The sequence below is a fragment of the Uloborus diversus genome, chromosome 7 (genome assembly GCF_026930045.1).
Source record: "Uloborus diversus isolate 005 chromosome 7, Udiv.v.3.1, whole genome shotgun sequence".
In the NCBI taxonomy this organism is placed as follows: Eukaryota; Metazoa; Arthropoda; class Arachnida; order Araneae; family Uloboridae; genus Uloborus; species Uloborus diversus.
The window spans coordinates 151,933,905-151,952,553 of NC_072737.1; the positions used below are offsets into that span (position 1 = coordinate 151,933,905).

The window sequence follows — 18,649 nt, forward strand, 5'->3', positions numbered from 1 at the left end:
AAAAGGGGGGGGGGGGTGTCCATCTAGTTTCAGCACCTCAAAGTTGTCCCGTTGTTTCCCCCTAAATAGCAACAAATACACTGGAATGACTTTCAAGCTTTGGAGGCCGGCGACACGACTATGAATGGTTGACATTGCACTCTGGAGAAGGTGTCCCCTTTCTAGCATCCTCCACTGAAGCTAGTGTGTGCAGAGAGCAGAGCAAAGGCTTGTCATTGGAGTTCACTTTCCGACTTTCCGTTCACTATACACATCACCCATTTTTTTTTTTTTTTTATGTTCATTTCGTTTTATTTGATATGAATTAAACATGGTAAATTATGTATTATGCAACTGTTTAAAGTCTTCACAGCAAAAATAATTTCCAAAAATAATGAAGTTCATCTTGACAATTATCGAGGGGGTCCGATTTTCAAATATTGAGGGGGTCCGATCCTCAAATATTAGGGGGGCCGGACCCCTTGGACCCCCCCCCCCCCGGCCGCGACGCCCATGATTTTAATCACACGTTCATTACTTTTATCATTTTTGGAATTATATACATAGTTAGCTATAGAATCAAAATGAGGATACGTGGGATTAACGACATAAAAACCCTCTTTCAATTTAGCTGTAAGAACGATTCGACTATTACATTTAGATTTCGCAATAAAGTTACCACCTCTACAATAAAAAGAATTACCAGCAGGGTCAACTAATGAAGCTGAAATTAAATTTCTGCGCAATTTGGGAGAATACAGAGCATTATTTAAAGTCACTCTTTCGATGTTACCTTCGTTTTTCAGGATCATGACCACTGTTCCTTTTCCCTCGATTTTGCAGGTGGATCCTTGAAGAGCGGTAGCCATACTATATTATTTCACGGGCTGGAAATCTCGAAACAGTCTCTTGTTGTTGCAAAAGTGATTTGAGGCTGCCGAATCCAGGGCCCAACACAATTTTAGATCCTCTTCAGCTACTGATGCAGAACATATGAAGTTATTTTCTTTTGACCTCTTCTTTTTAAAACACTTGGACTTTGAGTGCCCAATTTTATGACAGTACTCGCACTGTTTGACTTTCGTACTATTTAAAGTCCTACGGGAGGCGGCTAATGCAGAACTTGAATATTCACTGCGGTCTCTTTGAACTTGTTGCAACCGGGATTCTTTGGCTAAAAGTTCCTTAAGAATTTTGTCGAATGTGAAATCAACGTCTTCCCACCGGTATATAGACTGAACTATTCCTTCGAATTCAGCAGGTAAGTATCGGATAAGTTGAAAAGCTTCATAGTAACTCGAAACTGGTTTACCGGCATCTTGAATTGTTTCATTATTTTTCTCAGTCTTGAAGCGTAGATATTGATTTCTTCACCTTCGTCAATTCGGCATGAAAAAAACTCGTCTGTGAGGCCCATTACTCTTGCTCTTGAATCAGGTCTAAAATGGATTTCTAATTTCTTCCAAGCTTCTTTCGGTATTTATACATCACTGATTAGTGGTTTGTACTCCGAACTTACATTTAAATAAATTAGGCTGTACGCCTTATCGCTTCTTTTAAGGAAATCTTGAAATAAGGCAGAATCTTTTGCTGGCTCTACTTCGCTTCCGGAAATTAGTCTCCAACAGTTCTTTTACATCAGGACTGCCTTCATATCTTCGGTCCACGTGGCGTAGTTGTCCCGATTTAGTTTTCTGATTTCCATTTTGAATTTTCAGGGCCCGCCGTCTGAGAAATTTCATAAATCACCAGGAAGTGCCAGTTTCATTCATCAACTCCAAATAGAAAACGCAAGGAGGGCGCTGGGCTCCCATAACCGTATTGTGCGATGAGATTTTGTCAATGAAGTTATGAAGCACCGATGACTAATTTAATTAGTGCCCTTTTGAATTGCAGAGTGCAATTGGAGTTCTTTGCAGAAAACAATACCTGTTGTTGAAATTGTTTCTTTTTTTCCCCCCATGGTGATATAATACAGTGATATCCTTGGCGAGCTATTTACATATGAAATATGAAATTGCAAAATAAGTTCTCACGAAGCATAGATAATTTAGTAAAACATGCAAAACCATTATTTGTAAATTTGTAATATGACAAATGAAGAGTCATTTATGTAATCGAGGTTTCAGTAATTTGAACTTAAGGTTTGCAGATCAAGTTTACAATTATGAAATGCCTAATCGAGAGCATGACGACAAACAGCCGACTTGGCTGACCATGAAACTAAAATACGGCGCCTTAAAAAAGAGAGAGAGAGACTGAGCTACAGAAGCAACATACGAGGTGTGGCTAGAAAAAAACCGAACTGATGCTATAAAAAATTTTTATTTTCGATTATTTACAATTTGATGTTATCTCCTTCAATGTACTCTCCTCCTCGGTCTATACACCGCTCCATACAAATTTTCCACTGTTCATAGCAATGCTGCAGATCATTTTCGGTAAGTCCATACATTACTTCCGTCGCTTTTTCTTTTACTGCTTCAACACTCTCAAATCTAGTTCCTTTCAAAGCTGACTTGACTTTAGGGAAAAGAAAAAAATCACAGGGGGCCAAATCAGGTGAGTAGAGTGGATGGTCTAAGATGGGAATGTTGTGATTGGCTAAAAACGTCTTCACTGACAACGCATTGTGAGCTGGGGCATTGTCTTGGTGCAGGATCCATGTCTTTTTTTTCCACAAATCATTCCGTTTTCTCCGTACTCGCTCACGTAGGGTAGTCAGGACGCTAATGTAGTAATGCTGATTCACTGTTTGTCCCTCTGGTACCCAATCAATGTGTGCAATCCCTTTGACATCAAAAAAAAAAAAAAAAAAAAACAATCATCATTGCCTTGAATTTTGATTTTGACATTCGTGCTTTTTTTTGTCGTGGAGAATCAGGAGATTTCCAATGCATCGACTGACGTTTGGTTTCGGGATCGTAAGTAAAAAACCACGATTCATCACAAGTAATAACATTTTGTAAAAAGGTGGGATCTCTTTCAATGTTTTCTAGGATGTCAGAACAAATCATTCTTCGGCGTTCCTTCTGTTCAATTGTGAGACACTTTGGAACCATTTTTTCACACGCTTTGTTCATGTTGAAACTTTCATGAAGAATCTGCCTAACACTTTCCTTGTCAATTCCTGTCAACTCAGACATTGCTCTGATTGTTAAACGGCGATCTTCTCGAACAAGTTTACCGATTTTTTCAATGTTTGCATCAGTTTTTGCTGACAATGGTCTGCCAGTGCGAGCGTCATCACTTGTGTCTTCGCGGCCATCTTTAAATCGTTTAAACCACTCAAACACTTGTGTTCGCGATAAACAATCATCCCCGTAAACTTGTTGCAACATTGCAAACGTTTCACTTGCAGATTTTCCAAGTTTGAAAAGAAATTTGATTTGATGTTAACACGCTGTTCTTTCTGTACTCTCAACATTTTTCCGACGCACAGACAAAACGTCAACTACTTAGAACAGACGCCACGGGCAGACTGAGTGCAGGAGGCAGATGAAACTCGAGCAGTAGGCGGAGCAAGAGTCACGTGACAGGCCAGGCGACTTTCAGCCTTATTGCATTCGTTTTATTGTTTCACCTGTGCTAGTTCGGTTTTTTTCTAGCCGCACCTCGTATATAGTCAGCCAGAGTCATTTGCATGTATTTCAAGACATGCATTTGAAATGCGCATTTCCGATGTTAGAACGGCGGCCAATGAAATGGAAAAAGGAACTTCGTCATTTTATGACGTTAGGCACACACGTGTCTAAGATCGGGAAATATATTACATACATTGAAATTAGCATTTGTGACTTTGCAAGATAAAAGAAAATAGGGATTTAATTAAAGACAAATATATCAAAATAAACGTGAATAATTGATATTATTTGGAATTCCCAACAATAACTTCAAAGCAGTAATTTTCGAAAGCGACTCTTTGAATGGTGAAAGAGCTGATGCCCTTTAACAAGTCTTCGTTTAAATTTTTATGGCTTTGTTTGTGTTGTAGAGAGCTTTACTCTATTAAAACATTTTCAATAAACCTAACTTTAATTTTCGGACTGTTTAAGCTTCAGTTCAATCTACAATTGAAACTATTAACAGGGCCGATCCTAGCAGGTGTGCAGAGTGTGCGCCGCACAAGGGCGGCCGAAGGCCGCATCATATAGTTCTTATAATCAAGCAAAATTCCTCAAGAATTTCTCACAAGATAACTTATAATAAGTAGAATAAATATGCTGATTTTTAAATGTTCAATTGTCAAAGTATGTGTCGATTTCCCGACAGCATAGCATATAAGAAAAATAGAATGTTAGGGAACATTGTGTTGGTTTCATTGTCCATTAATGTCTACTCTTAACAACATGTTTCATTTGGTTGCAAAGTTTGTGACAGAACCGGTAATCAGGCATGGATACAGGGAAGGGGAAAGGCCTCCTTCTGAAGCATGAAATGGTGCCGTCTAAAAGGAGTACCGAGGGCGGCCACTAATGTTTACCCCCAAGCTTTTATAGACCTAAACAATGAAGAACATATTTTATTTAAATTATTAAAAAAAAAGCTATTTTGATTAGATACTCTCGCAAGCATTTCAAACAACAAACTATGTAACAAACTCTGTGTTTAACCATCGAGGATGCGTGGAGAGAAAGTGGAAAATTGCGACTCCCTTGAGAGTAACATATATGAATGACGAACAAAAATGTTGTACTGTTCTCCCTTTACGACAATTTTTCTGATTAAAATCTTGAATGAACTGTTCGGTTTCAGATCAGGTAGGAGGACAGGGCCCTTGCAAGGGAAGCAAATTTAAATGTAGCTCCAAAACGAAGATCCAAAAAGATGCCATGACCTCCTTGACGAAACTAAAGAAGGCTTAAAATTGCGTTTCTAGGACTTTACTTTCAGAAAATTTCGCTGTTTGAACCATCGATCTTAAAAACCCAATTAAATCTCTGATTCACCTCTTCCACCTTAACTTAATCAAACAAAGCCTAAAAATGTTGGCTCCAAAATCCAAAACGAGTTTTCAGACGACAGCCCTTCCTATCATCAAAAGTCATAAAAAATTGCTTTGGCATTTTTCGAAATTTTTGCGATGGAGAACCCCGAAATTCATTCGCAAACATTACTACCAAAGACAGTCTCAATTAGTGTCTTTAGAGAAGCCCCTAATTCCACCCTCAAAAATCCCCTATTCCCTCCCCCCTTCTTCTAACTTAACTTATTGAAAAACAAGCTAAAATTTTTTTCAAACCTCAGTTTCAAGAACTTTTGGGGAAAGACCCCAGATTCCCCTTTTCTCCAACGCAATATCACTACACCTGAAAATTTCGTTTTTAGACGGTTCCGTGGAGCTAAGCTTTCTGTCTAAACTAGCCTGATATTGACTTCAGATTCAAAAACACAGTTCGTGAGGGCACAGTGAACCTCTGCCCACTCTTCGTCCCATCGTTATCAAACAATGCTTAAAATACGATTTTGGGACTTTTTTTCCTAAAGAATTCAGGAGGAGAACTGCCAGGCTTATGTAACTTTTTACGGTGCTAGGGCATAGCCATCAATCGTCGAGGTGAGGTGGACAAAAGTCTATAGTTATATTTTTCAGACATTAATGTTGAAAAATATCCGAACCGTAGAAGCTTCCCAGTTTTGTTAAAGTCACCAAAGATAATATAAAATTGTGATTTTAGAAATATCTGCTTAAGAGCTCCAAAACCCTTCCTTCCCCAAAAAAGCCTATAATGGATTTCAGTTCCGAAAAATATTTTGTTTCGGAATATTTTCGCGTTTCCCCTATTGTTTTCAAATCTAGCCAAAAACGGATTTTGAAAAAATAGTGCCGAGAAATTACCGGAGGATAGCCGCGAGATCCCCTACCGTCACCAAAGACGGCCTAAATTTGCGTTTTAAACATATTTCAAAATCTTTCGATGGGAGACGATTGAATCTCTCTCCCTCTTTCAACGTCAACAAAGGTAACCCAAAATTTTTGGTTTAAAATTTCAATTTCGGAGATTTTTCGGGAAGAACGCCGATCCTTCCTAAGCTACAGTCTTAAAAAATAGCTTCAAATTGATTTCCATTTTGAAAGAATTTTAGGAAAGAACTGCAACATTACTTTCACCTAAAATCTCGAAAAAGTTCCTAAAATTCAGATATTTGACGTTAATTTTCTAAAATTTCTCCATGCACCTTGAATATACTTGACTCTTTTGTCCTTGCAACCAAACACAACTAAAGATTAACTAAAAATATTTGTCATACGCCAATTTCGACAATTTTCTTGGAGCAATCCTCCTCCCCTGAACATCTGACACCTCCCCCTCACGCTTCCCCTTCCACCGTCCCTTCTCTGATGTTACCGAAGAAAGATCGTAAAATGCGTTTTTACGACTAGTATATTTTGGTATCTATTACTTTCTTCAAAGATATAAATTGTACCTAAGAAGCTTCTTATTATAAAAAATTTCTTCTTTTTTTATAAGATCATTCTTCTGTCCCCCCCCTCTCTTCTTTTTAAATTCGAATTTGGCATAGAAATTTAAAGAAAGATTTATATAGACGTTAAAGATTGGTCAAAATATGCAAATTAAACTTGAGGGGCCGCACATTAGGTCTTTGCACACGAGCGGCAGACACCCTAGGATCGTCCCTGACTATTAATGAGTTTTACATAGATGTATATTGCAACCAAGCGTGGGACTTTTCAATTAAATTTTTTTTAACTTCAAGCCAATTTTGAAAAGGTGCAAAGAATATTCAAACGAATTAAGAAGAGGTGACCAAATGCACATGATGATGTAGAATCAAACATTGGTTTAATATTTCGTGTAAAATAATCGATTCAATTTCTAATGAAATTAACACAAGATTTGATGATAAACATTTTTTCGTATTGTTGGTTCTATAATATCTGGATTGGATATTGAAAAAAAAAAAAAATCTTTAAATTATGAGTAAAATTTATAGCACGAGGCAAGAAGGATTGTCTTGCGGACAGACAGTAGAGAGATTCGACTAGATTATTCAATGATGAAAAATGAAGATCATCAAAATTTTTAAAGTTACCTGCAGTCTTGCATAATATAGACGAACGTGCGAACGAATTTTTGGCTCTGCAGAATTTTTTTTTCAAACTGCTAACGTTGATTAAAAAAAAAGAAAAAAATTTTTTTTTGAGCAATCACAATTGCTTATTGTTCTCATTTGACTGTTTTGAATTCCTATTTTATTTTCCCACCACCTCCCTCTGCCAGCACCACCGTCGCATTGACCAAGCACAGACACACACACACACATACTCATGCCTGCACACAGACACAAACACATATGCCTACATACAGACACACACACGCGCGTACGTACACAGCACTGCATACACAACACGCACACACATGCATACACAACACGCACTCACCCACACACATGCGCCTACACAAACACACACGCCCATTCATACACACACACACGCTCATGATTGCAAAAAACATAATTTGAATTGAAGATGCCAAAAATTTAAATTAATAGATTTTTTTTAAGGGAATTTTTAAGAAAATCCAGAGTTTTTTTTCCATTGAAAGTTTTTCTCCAAAAGCCTTTTAAAGCACATGTGTAAAAATAATAATGGTTTTGGCAGTTTTCTTCAGTTGGTGAAAAATAAGCAAACTGTATGTTATTGTAAAAAAAATTTAAATGATTTAAAGCACTTTTTTTGTCTCTTTCCTATTTGAATATAAATTTAATTTTTTATTCAAGGTTGAGTTAGGCAAAACAATTATTTGCCGAAAATTTTCCAGTTGGGATTTGTGTTCGCAGAAAGCTTTTCATTTTATCCAAGTCTGGTTTACCTGGGGGATTTTGTAAGGCAAGATCTGAAAGGTATGCTTTGATACGTAACTTTGCTACTTCAATTATTTTTTAACTATTCCAATTAGCTCAGCTAGTAGAGAAAGATCATATTCGGGTCTTAGCAGGTTAGAGAATTATTTTTGAAGCAGAATGGGCAAAAGAAACTTTTATCTGTAGTTGTACTGACAAAGGAGCATGACACTGGGCATTGATGGCTCACTAACAAGATTTCCTATTCTTCCGGATTTCAAAAATCATGCATTAAAACTTAATTAAAGGGTAAAACTGTGGTATCTTTGCATGATAACTTATTATAAAATGAATTACAATTATCGTCACAAAAATTTAAATTGTTTTTAAACACTAATTTTTAATAATATTAAACCCATTTTATGATTGCTTCCTGTTAGCCAATATGTGTTTGGTTCTATACCGAAGTAATTCACATTTAAGAAACTCAACTCCCCAAATGAAGTACTGAAATGCGCCCCTGGTTTAAAGCTTCACTCCGTTTTGCAAATTTAACATAGGGTCAACTTTTGGAATTTTATTTTAAATTGTATTTTTAAAATCACTTTAAAAGAAATATTTTAAAGGTATAATTAAAAAGTATAATTAGACATAGCAAAAAAAGTATTTATTTACACAAATTTAGCATGTGCAACACATTATTAGATCTTCATAATGGCACAAATCATGTGTAGAATTGCTTCAATCTCATAGTTTAATCTTCTATCCACCATGAAGTGTAGATATGAAGAGAATGTTGTCAGAAGGTTGAATTTCATACTCTAACTCCCCCTAAATTCAGGACAAGAAAAGGAAAAGAAAAAGAAAATGTGTGAACTGACCGGAAATTATTTTTTACATTCACAATTCATCATACTAAAATTAAATTTTATATTACATAGTATATAGGAGAATCTGAGGTAAAGTGAGATAGTAAATTTTTCAAAATAAAGAATTCATTTTGAAAATTACTGAACATATCTCGAGAAAATTGTATTTTATAGCTGAAGTTGTACTGAAATGTAATTTTACATTTTAGGCAGTAAATTTGTACCTTCAAATATCTGAGGAAAATTTTAACATTTTATAATAATAGAACTTATTTTTGATACATCACAAAACATTACAATATAAGCGTCAAATTTTGAAAATGTCCTGCATTATCGTACACTTTTATCCTTGGAGGTTAACATTTTATGACTAAATCAACAAGTATATATTTAATTACTTAGTTGAAATATTGTCAGAAAAGCAGCACTGCAAACTGAGTAAAATATTTTACCATTTCACTTTGCCCTACGTTCCCAAATGAGTGATGGACCTTCTCAGGAGAAAAATAGAAGCAAATATTAAGAATATATGTATAGTAACATAAAGAAAAACCAACAGGGGGGCAAAGCAGGGGTGCCCATCTCCCCCAAATTCAATGGCGCAAATTCCCTCCCAAAAAGTTTCTCAATCCTCTTTTTCTTTTTTATTTTTTAGTTTATTTTTTTTTAATTTATTTTTTTTAAATATTTTTTATGAATTTTTTTTAATTTGTTTTTTTTTTATATTATTTTAAAAGAAGAGTTGTGTACTTTGCCAAAAACATATACACATTGCACACACAAACTAAATAAATGAATGAATTAAAATATAAACAGAATAAAATAAAAATAAATAAAATAAACACTTTAAATAAAAAATAAATCAATACATAAATTTAATTTTTTTCCATTAATAAATTTAAATAAATAAGTAAATAGCTTTTAAAATCCCCCCCCCCCCGAAAATTTTGATGGCGCAACTTGCGCCATAATCCCCCATTGTGGGTACCACTGGCACAAAATAAATGTTAAAGTATTTACTTGTTAACTTATTGTATGTATGTATTTATTTATGTTATTATTATCATTGTTATTTTTTTTAATTTCAAATGCAGCAGGCTTAAAAAACCACAACTCTTAAGCTAAAACAGAAAAAATAATTATAAAAAAGCACAACTAAAAGGAATGACAGCAATAAGGAAGTAAATTAAACAGTTAAACAAAATAAAGGTCCTCTAGCTTCCCAATAAAAGGAGTAGATATATTTTTCTTCAAAGCAGGGCACAGAAGAAGGTGGTCTGCTCCCTCATCACTGCCACAGAGGGGGCAAGTAGGGCTATTGACAATTTGAAAATGATGAAGGTGAGCATAGAGACAGTTGAGCATGGTAGTCAATCGAAAAGCACTTACTGGCAGAGCATAGGCATAATGTGCTTATTCAGATGAGTAGCAAAGATTTAAATAATGCTTGTTAATTGAAACATAGACAATATCAGATAAACACCAACTTTACTTATATTTGTAATACTTACTAAGAACTAGCAGCAGAGCTTTTAATAGTAGCCAAGAAATAAAAATCTCAATATTTTAATTTCTACAATTACATCTACAGCAGAACCTCATTAATCTGATTTATAAGGGATTCAGGATAAATCAAAGTACAGATTAAACAAAATAACCTACAAATTGAGTCAAGGTACATAAACAAACAACTGCATACAGTAGATGTTGTATTTTGAATTCAAGAGAATCCTCATATAAATAATAGCCAATGAGGGAGTAACCCGCGTGTTTCAACAATGAAACTCACGCCACGATATGAAATTTGATAATATTTTTTGGTAATATTTAACATGCAGGGAAATGCTTTATTGTGACAAATCTGAATTCGATCAGGTGACTTAACTGTTTTACTGGTAAGAATATCATTTCAGGGGAATGAAGAAACGTAAAAATTGGTCAACAATGACCGCTATCTACTGGAGTTTATGTTTAATTCACTGGAATTAGGGTTAAACTACCAAATTTAACTTAAACTACCAAAATATCACCAAACAGGCAATCGCTGTGTTCAAATGTACATAAGTGAAATATAAAAGGCACAAGAGAAAATTACAAAAATATATTAAAAATTACAATACAGTCTACAAAAACATTGTTGCAAAAACTACCCTTTTGTTTATACAGTAGGTAGATCCCAATGGCTGTCCGGATTTGTCCAGAATAATGAGGATTTACTACTGTATTAGCAATCTGGACATGTGACTGTCCCTGCTAACTCAGCTTTTATTTATTAGTAAGTACATCTAAATGAGCAAAATCTAGTTTAATAGGGTGTGGATCAATGAGGATTTACTGCATTAACATTGCTATTCCATTCTGTGAGGGGTAAAATGCAAATAAAGAAAATTCTGAAATACATCATAGGATTACGTATAGAATATGAATAGGATTAAATATATCATATTACCAGAAGTTCCCAGTCGGAATCATTCACAAGAACTAAAATTCCAGGCCTCCTGTAATACAACATTAAGAGAAAGATTAATGCATCAAAATAGGATATTATTAAAAGCAACAGATATCTGAATAAAATAAATTTCAAAAGCTATATATGAATTGGCAACAATTATTAACTACAAAAAACGTCCTAAAATAGTATTATACTGATAAATCAAAACTATTTCATCCTCAATAAATCTAACAGACACTTTAAGTTTACAGTGAAATTGTGCTGCATCTATAAATCAAAGTTACAAAATGTGGGTACAGAATGAATCCATTTACTCTCCTCAGTCTTAAAAAATAGAAAATATTTCAACACATTTTAAGATCAATTAAATCATCAGGTAAAAATGATTCAAGGAATTCTTTTCTTTGAAATAAATTTATAAATAGACGGAACATTTTAACACTGGAAAGAAAGAAATTTAGCATTGACATGTGGTCTGCCTAAGCAAACCAAGCAGAGATTGGGCACGTCAAAAAATAAATTTTCATTTTTCATTTGTATGCTAATAATTGACAGGAAATATGAATTATAAGTTTTTTCTCATCTTGACTTTGAAGGGGTGTTGCCATGGTAACATTGTGACACCGTCGCTCCTATCCAATGAAAAAAGACCGCTATTGGCATTTCTTCGGATTCAAAACCAAGCAAGCAGTTCCCCGCATGGGGAAGCAGGGCTGCCAGATTGGCTTTGTTAAAGCCAAATTCAAGAAATTTGGCAGTTTTTGAAATCGGTTGGATTGAAAAAAATAGCCTGTCTTCTTGGCGTTTTTTGAACTTTGAATCATTTTAAACAACTTTTTCATAAAAGATGAAGTTTTTCAGCTGAAGACATGTTTTAAGTTCTTCATACCTTTTTAAAAATTTTATTTGGTATTTTTTAACTGTGCTTCAGCTTGCTGTTGTCAATTTGATGAGAAATAATTTTGTCTTCACAATGGTAGTAGGTGATAGTTTTCGGTCGCTGGAGTATTTATTATTCCAAGATGGTTGATAGCTGTTCTCTATCACAGAATGAAGATCTTTGATCTGGTTATGCAAATACTTTATAAGGGTTTCCCACCAACATAAGCGGTGGTGCAGGTGCATTTTCCGAATGAGAATAAAGGCCTTTAAAGCACTACACCGCTAAAAATTTTAATGTCCGAGTCAGCTCCACATTAAAGATGAGAGGGGCTCAGCCCGGGCCTGACTGCCTGAGCCTGAAGCGGGCTCGGGCTCAAGAACCGAAAATAAGTTTCGGGGCTCGGGTGGGCTCGGACTCAAACTAAGATATTCAATCGTCAATCTCCAAACAAATTCAAAGCAAATAAACATTTTCCTACTGTGAGAAACAGAAAGGAACATTTAAATCAGTGCAGTCAATGAAAATGTAAGCAAAAAAGAAATCGGAAAATAAATTAATATTTAAGATAAATAAATACCTTTGTGCTGAACAGTAAAGTAAGACAAAACAATGTTAGAAGAAGCACAAATTTGTAAATTACAGCAGACACGTGTTTCGGCGTAACAGGGAACGCCTTTTTCAATGCAAAAAAATAATGAGCTTATGGATGAAAAGACATCCGACAAAAGCGACAAAGCTTTTGTCGGATGTCTTTTCATCCATAAGCTCATTATTTTTTTGCATTGAAAAAGGCGTTCCCTGTAACGCCGAAACACATGTCTGCTGTAATTTACAAATTAATATTTATTTATAATATGTTTTTTCGCGATTGCTATTGCAATATGTCATACAGTAATGCATTTAAAAAGGAACATTTTGAGAAAATTTAGAAACTTTTGTTAATGAAGAACATTTTGACATAACATTTTTCATTAACAGACAGATCATGTCAGACTGTAGAAGGCTTGTTTTTTGATTCAAGAAAGTTTCCTTCGGGGCTCAGATTTTGGTCCAAGACAATATCACCCAGGCTCGGGCGGGCTCGATTACAAGTTTTCGGGCTCAGGTGGGCCCGGGCTCTCAAAACTGAGCCTGAACTCATCTCTACTCCACATAGACTCCTTCTCCCCCCGTTGTACTAATGCTTTAGCTGTTATTATTAGAAATACAGTCCTAGAATATACTCTTATAAAAACAACTCACCTAACACATTTTTACATTTTGTAATGGAATATTTTGCTGCTACAAACAAAGAATGGAATTCATTTATAAGTGAACAGTTAAATTAAATGCAGTATTTATTTCCAAAAACTCTAAACTTGGTAGTGTTATAGTAGTATTATATAGCACTGCATATTTTTGACCCCAGTTTCAGTCATTATTTGTTATCTTAACTTGTTGCAGGATTTGTATGCTTGGGGAAAATCTGGAACTGTCAGCGAAAATGACATAGTTAAAAATGTCAGGGAAATTTCCAATTTTGCCCCCAAAATTTGTTTTCCCAATTTTTTCCCTGGGAATTTTGCACCACCAGATCTAATCTTCGTTTTCATAGTTGTTTCCTGAAAAAAAGTGTAAATGTTTTGAGGCAAAATGATGCTGGCAAGTGGCAATATAAAAAAAACAAAAAAGGTAACCCAAAAAAACTTTCGCAGACGCCATTTTTGCCCCCAAGAGAAAATTTTCTAGGGTGAACAGGAATTATGCACAAACTCAAGAGCGGATAAGACAATTTACTGCTTCTGAAGCACAAGCCTTCGGATGGTAGGGTGGGGGGAAAATCGTTTTTTATAGAAAAGTCTTTTTAGCTATGTTTGAAACGTAGTCACCATTTTTGGTCACTTATAAGATGGAAGTAGACACGATGCTTAAATGCCTAAGTTTACAAAAACAAAGCAGAATTGGATGTTTTCTTTAACTGCAAACTAATGAAAATAATGCAAAATGTACTGCAAATTGTTTTTTTTTTTTGAGCAATCACGATTGCTTATTGCTTTTATTTGACTGTCCTTGATGTTGTGGTTCCTTTTTCAGCTTGGACCAGGCACACCAGCACCACCGCCCACCAGCCTCTGCAAGCGCAGCTCCGAGCACTGCCTCCTGGAATCCGTTTCTCCTGGTCGGTGGCGTCCATGTCCTACACATGCGCGCACACACACGCCTACGTGCATACACACAGATCTATGCACACACACAAGCCTATACATGCACGCACGCGTGCCTACACATACACACACGCCTGCACGCACACATAACTATACACACGTAACCGCCCAGGAGGAGGGGTAGGCTTGGGGGGACAGGAACTGTTTTAAGAAACAATAGCCTCCAATGAGTAGGGCCCTGTCGCAACTCGTGATTGCGAAAAACATAATTTGAACTCAAAATTTCAGAGTTTAAGTTTTTTTTTTTTTAAATTTTATTTTAATTATGTAATTGCCTTCAGAAATGAAAAATTTTGTTTTGTAAACTTAATCTTATCCTCATTGCCTTGGACGCAAATATGATAAAAACTTTCCAACTGAATTGTAGTTTTACGAAGATTTATTATTTTAAAATTGTTTTCATGCTACAAATTAAAAAAAATCTTATACATATAAAATCTGAGTATCTATCTATCTATGTCCAAGCTTCTTCTCCCGAACGACAGTGAACTGACCATCGAACCAGGTATCGATGGATTCGTCATCCTCCCGTCTTCATGTTTGGCTATTTAACATAATTCTCCGATAATAATTAGCGGAGATATCAATTAAAAACTTTTAATTATGACTCTTAGATTTCAAAATAAAATCCATATTTTTCGAAGGCTTTCCTCCATTCAAATTATTATTCAGTGCTTCATCTCAACTTTTCGCAAACAACGCTTTTATTTAAATGTATAGCGTGAAGAAAATTATTGAGATGAAAGATCTGTTGCCATTTTTTTTTCTCGAATACACACAGGTAAAATTCTTGTTTTGTTTTGAGGCTTTTCCTGTAATCACAGGAGATTTAAAATGTTTACTTTTTGGGGTTTTTTCCGCAATCTGCCGCAAAATTTCACTGATTTTTTTTTGTTTTGGTTCAAGCCTGAGTGTTGAACTCACGTCACTTGACATAACTTTTATTTTCGAGGTGGACCGTGCAAAGCCGGGCGACGCAGCTAGTTATTTCTTAATTTTTGTTGTAGCCGCCATATTTGGTCATTCCCAAGATGGCAGTACACCAGAGTTTTTAAGTGCCTAAGTTTCCGAAAATGGCATTGGATTTTTATTGCAATGCAAACTATTGATAACAAAGCAAAATGTGATCTTTTTTCCAGATAATTAGTAATTAATTTCTGGAAAAATGCGAAATTTTATCTCCAGAACATTTTTTTAATTCTAATTGATTTTCACTCAATAAGTTTTCTGTTACATACTAATAAGAAAATAAAAAGAAAAATTGTAAACCAAAAGCAGAGAAAGATTGCTGCACGATTGAAGCAAAAACCTAATATGCATGATATGTGGCATCAAAGAAACTCTAAAATAAGTTGAAAGTACTTTGTTTTCAACAAGTAGTAAACAAATAAAAACAATTTTGCAAAAAAAATGTTCAAAAAAAAAAAAAAAAAAAAAACTTAAATTGTGAAAGAAATTTTTTCAAAAGATCCAAGATTTTTTTTTTTAAATCTACAAGTGGAAAAATTTCAGTTCTTACGCATTGCTACTTTAAACAATTTTGATTACGGCGGACTTTCTATTCTGAACACTCATGGAGCCGAACAAAAGTGTACAGATTAAGGGGGTGTTCATTATAGAGGGAGACTGGACAAAGCATGTGTATGATGTGTATGTATTCTATTGCATTAGTTGACTATGTTCAGTACTTTGCCCAGTGAGCTATACCAGTAACTTAAGTGGTGGCTAACGCAATGTCTAATTCAAGACCTAACCTCTTGCATTTATTTATTTCTTTTTCAGTTTGAAAAGTTTAACATAACATTCAACAATAAAATATTACAATACAGCTATCGGTACAATACCTGAAAAAAAATATATTATTTTAAATCTGTTTTTGCATTGTGTATCCTCATACAAAGTATGTGCTATCATCCAAGTGAAAATGTTTCCGGGTAATTCTCAGCCGCATTTTGCCTAAAGGTAATCATACTTTTTAAGGTCTTGAAAACAACTTGATACAATGGTTGGAGGTTGGATTCTTGAAATATAGTTCAGGGGCAGAAACTTCAGGCTCTTATTGCTCAGCTGAATGATTTCATATGATGCAGTAATATACTAGAACATAATTTTTCTTCCTCTATCCATTTTCTCATTAATGCCACTCAATCAGTGATAAAATCGTGAATGTATTTTAGGCTTTCCAATTTGATTTCTAGGAATTCCCGAGACTGATTGTGAACATGTTCAGTGTAAAATGAAGTGATAATTGAAGGAGATTGAAAATAGCATTCATAATACTGGGGTATTCAGAGTACAGAGAGGTCAACGTATGTTAAGTTTATGTAGTTTCGCTGGGATCATCAAAATGTGTTCAGAATATAGGGATGTTCACATTAGAGAGTATTAAAATAGAGGGAGCCCACTGTATTTTGAAAATATTGTTACTTAAACTTAATTTTGAATGAAGCGAGTAATGTGGAATTTTCTAAAAAATATCCTGGAAAACCTGAAAAAGTCAGGGAATTTTTTTCAACCACAAGTGTATGAACCCTGTGTTGCTGTGATGCTTCATTTGCCAAATCGATTAACTCCATAAAACAAAAAATTGAGAAAAGTGATGATGAAGATAGTATTATCCATAGGAGTGAATGGGCCCTTGTGTTACATTTTCTGCCATCGCATGATCAGAAATGTACTGAACCAAAAGTTTAATTTAAATTCACATTCTAAGCACTGATTAAGCACTATTAAACAGAAATGAGGATTTTTTTAAAAAGTGGAGTTAATCGATTTGGAGACTGAGGCATCCATACATTTCTTAGGTATTTTTTAATTTAAGTTTTTTGTATTACATATTTGTTTTTGCTGTATAGAAAATGCTCTATCCAACATGACAGTTACTAGAACTAACCCGATTTACTCAGAAAACACAGATATGCTACCAAAAATATCGTAAAGCATAAGTAATAATATGAAGAATTGAACATTACAGCTGCTTGGGCACTCGCTTGGAGCACCACACGTAACTGAAATGCAGTTCTGCAATCAATTTATATTTTACTGCCAGAGTAATAACAATATAGGACTTGGAAGGGACTTTGATTTAACTTTTAAGATATATGCACACATGCAGGGCCGGATTTGAAAGTGTGGAGGCCCCGGGGCAATGAAGGAGTGGAGGCCCCTAATCAGGGTTCGAAAAAATCATATTTTCGAAAATATCGGATACTTTGATATATGTCCGAATATTTTGATATATATGTGTATATCCGACATTTTCAACCCTTGAAAGTTGGAATATATTGTAAAAAATTTTATTGTGGGGGCCCCCTTGTTGTGGAGGCCCCAGGGCAGTAGCCCTGCCTGCCCTCCCCTAAATCCGGCCCTGCACACATGCCCAGATTTCTAGTGCTCTTTCAGCACGTGGTTTCTTCTCAAGCCAACTACGGCAACACAATTTTAAAGTGAATTTCCAACCAGAACTCAACTTTAACAGGTCTGCCATATGAACTGAAGCATCTTACATGGAAGACAGTATACTGTTAATGTTCCAGTAAGAGTCTTTTTCATCATACTTAAAATTTATTTAGGATATGCAATCTACAGCTTTCTAAACATAATACTTAGAAATTATGCAGATTCCACAGGTAGTATTGCAACATTTTATAGAATTTCCAACTGACAAATGGTCTGTCCATTGACATTTAAAGCAATGTTGAAAGTTTTAATTTTTGTACAGCATTATAAACTGTAGTCATGATTTTATCAGATTCTGCATGCACAAGGAAGATGTAAAACTTTTACTACATGTAACAAAAATTTAATAGAAATTTCCCTCTAGAACTCAATTTCACCAGGTCTTAAATACAATTGGAGCATCTTACATAAAATAAAGTATGCTCTTAATATCTCTATAAGTGGCCCCAATCTTTTCTCCCTGCTCAAAAAAGTTATTTAGGATATACAATCCAGTTTCCAATGTATAACATTTGGAAAATAATGCAGATTCTTCGGATATTTTTTCAACATCTTATAGAATTTCCAATTCCTAAATGGTCTGTCATTGCCACTCGAAGCAATTTCAAAAGTTTACATTTTTGTACAACACAATAAAACACAGTCACGATTTTATTTAACTCAGCAAGCACAAGCAAAATAGATGCCGAATTTAGAGGTTTTACTTAATGATTCCAATCAGGCCAGTATCTCACATGAATATTCATCAGTACACTTCACATTGTTTAATGATTGATCAAAGACAATGCTAAACATCTCAACCTTATTTAACGAATTGAGTCAACACATTTAAATCGATTCTTTCAGAAAGGGGATAAGTCCTACAGAAATCCAATGCACTAACAGCCTTTCTGAAATAGTTGATTAATTTTAAAATGAAGTGCTAGGCCAAAACAACAAACATACACATTTATCAGGTCAAACATTAGTGCCATTGCACTATTGGGGAACATTGCAG

General features: G+C 34.9%; 1 protein-coding gene across 1 annotated transcript in view; it reads right to left on the reverse strand.

The window, feature by feature from the left end:
- Positions 1–8,439: 8,439 nt before the first annotated feature.
- Positions 8,440–18,649, reverse strand: part of LOC129226021 (ubiquitin-related modifier 1-like) — a 34,578-nt gene continuing 24,368 nt past the window's right edge. The window contains exons 5-6 of the mRNA XM_054860594.1: positions 11,104–11,152; positions 8,440–8,616 (exon numbers count right to left, since the gene is read on the reverse strand). Coding sequence (XP_054716569.1) covers positions 8,548–8,616; positions 11,104–11,152 — 118 coding nt within the window. The 3' untranslated portion in view covers positions 8,440–8,547. The remainder of the gene's footprint in view (positions 8,617–11,103; positions 11,153–18,649) is intronic.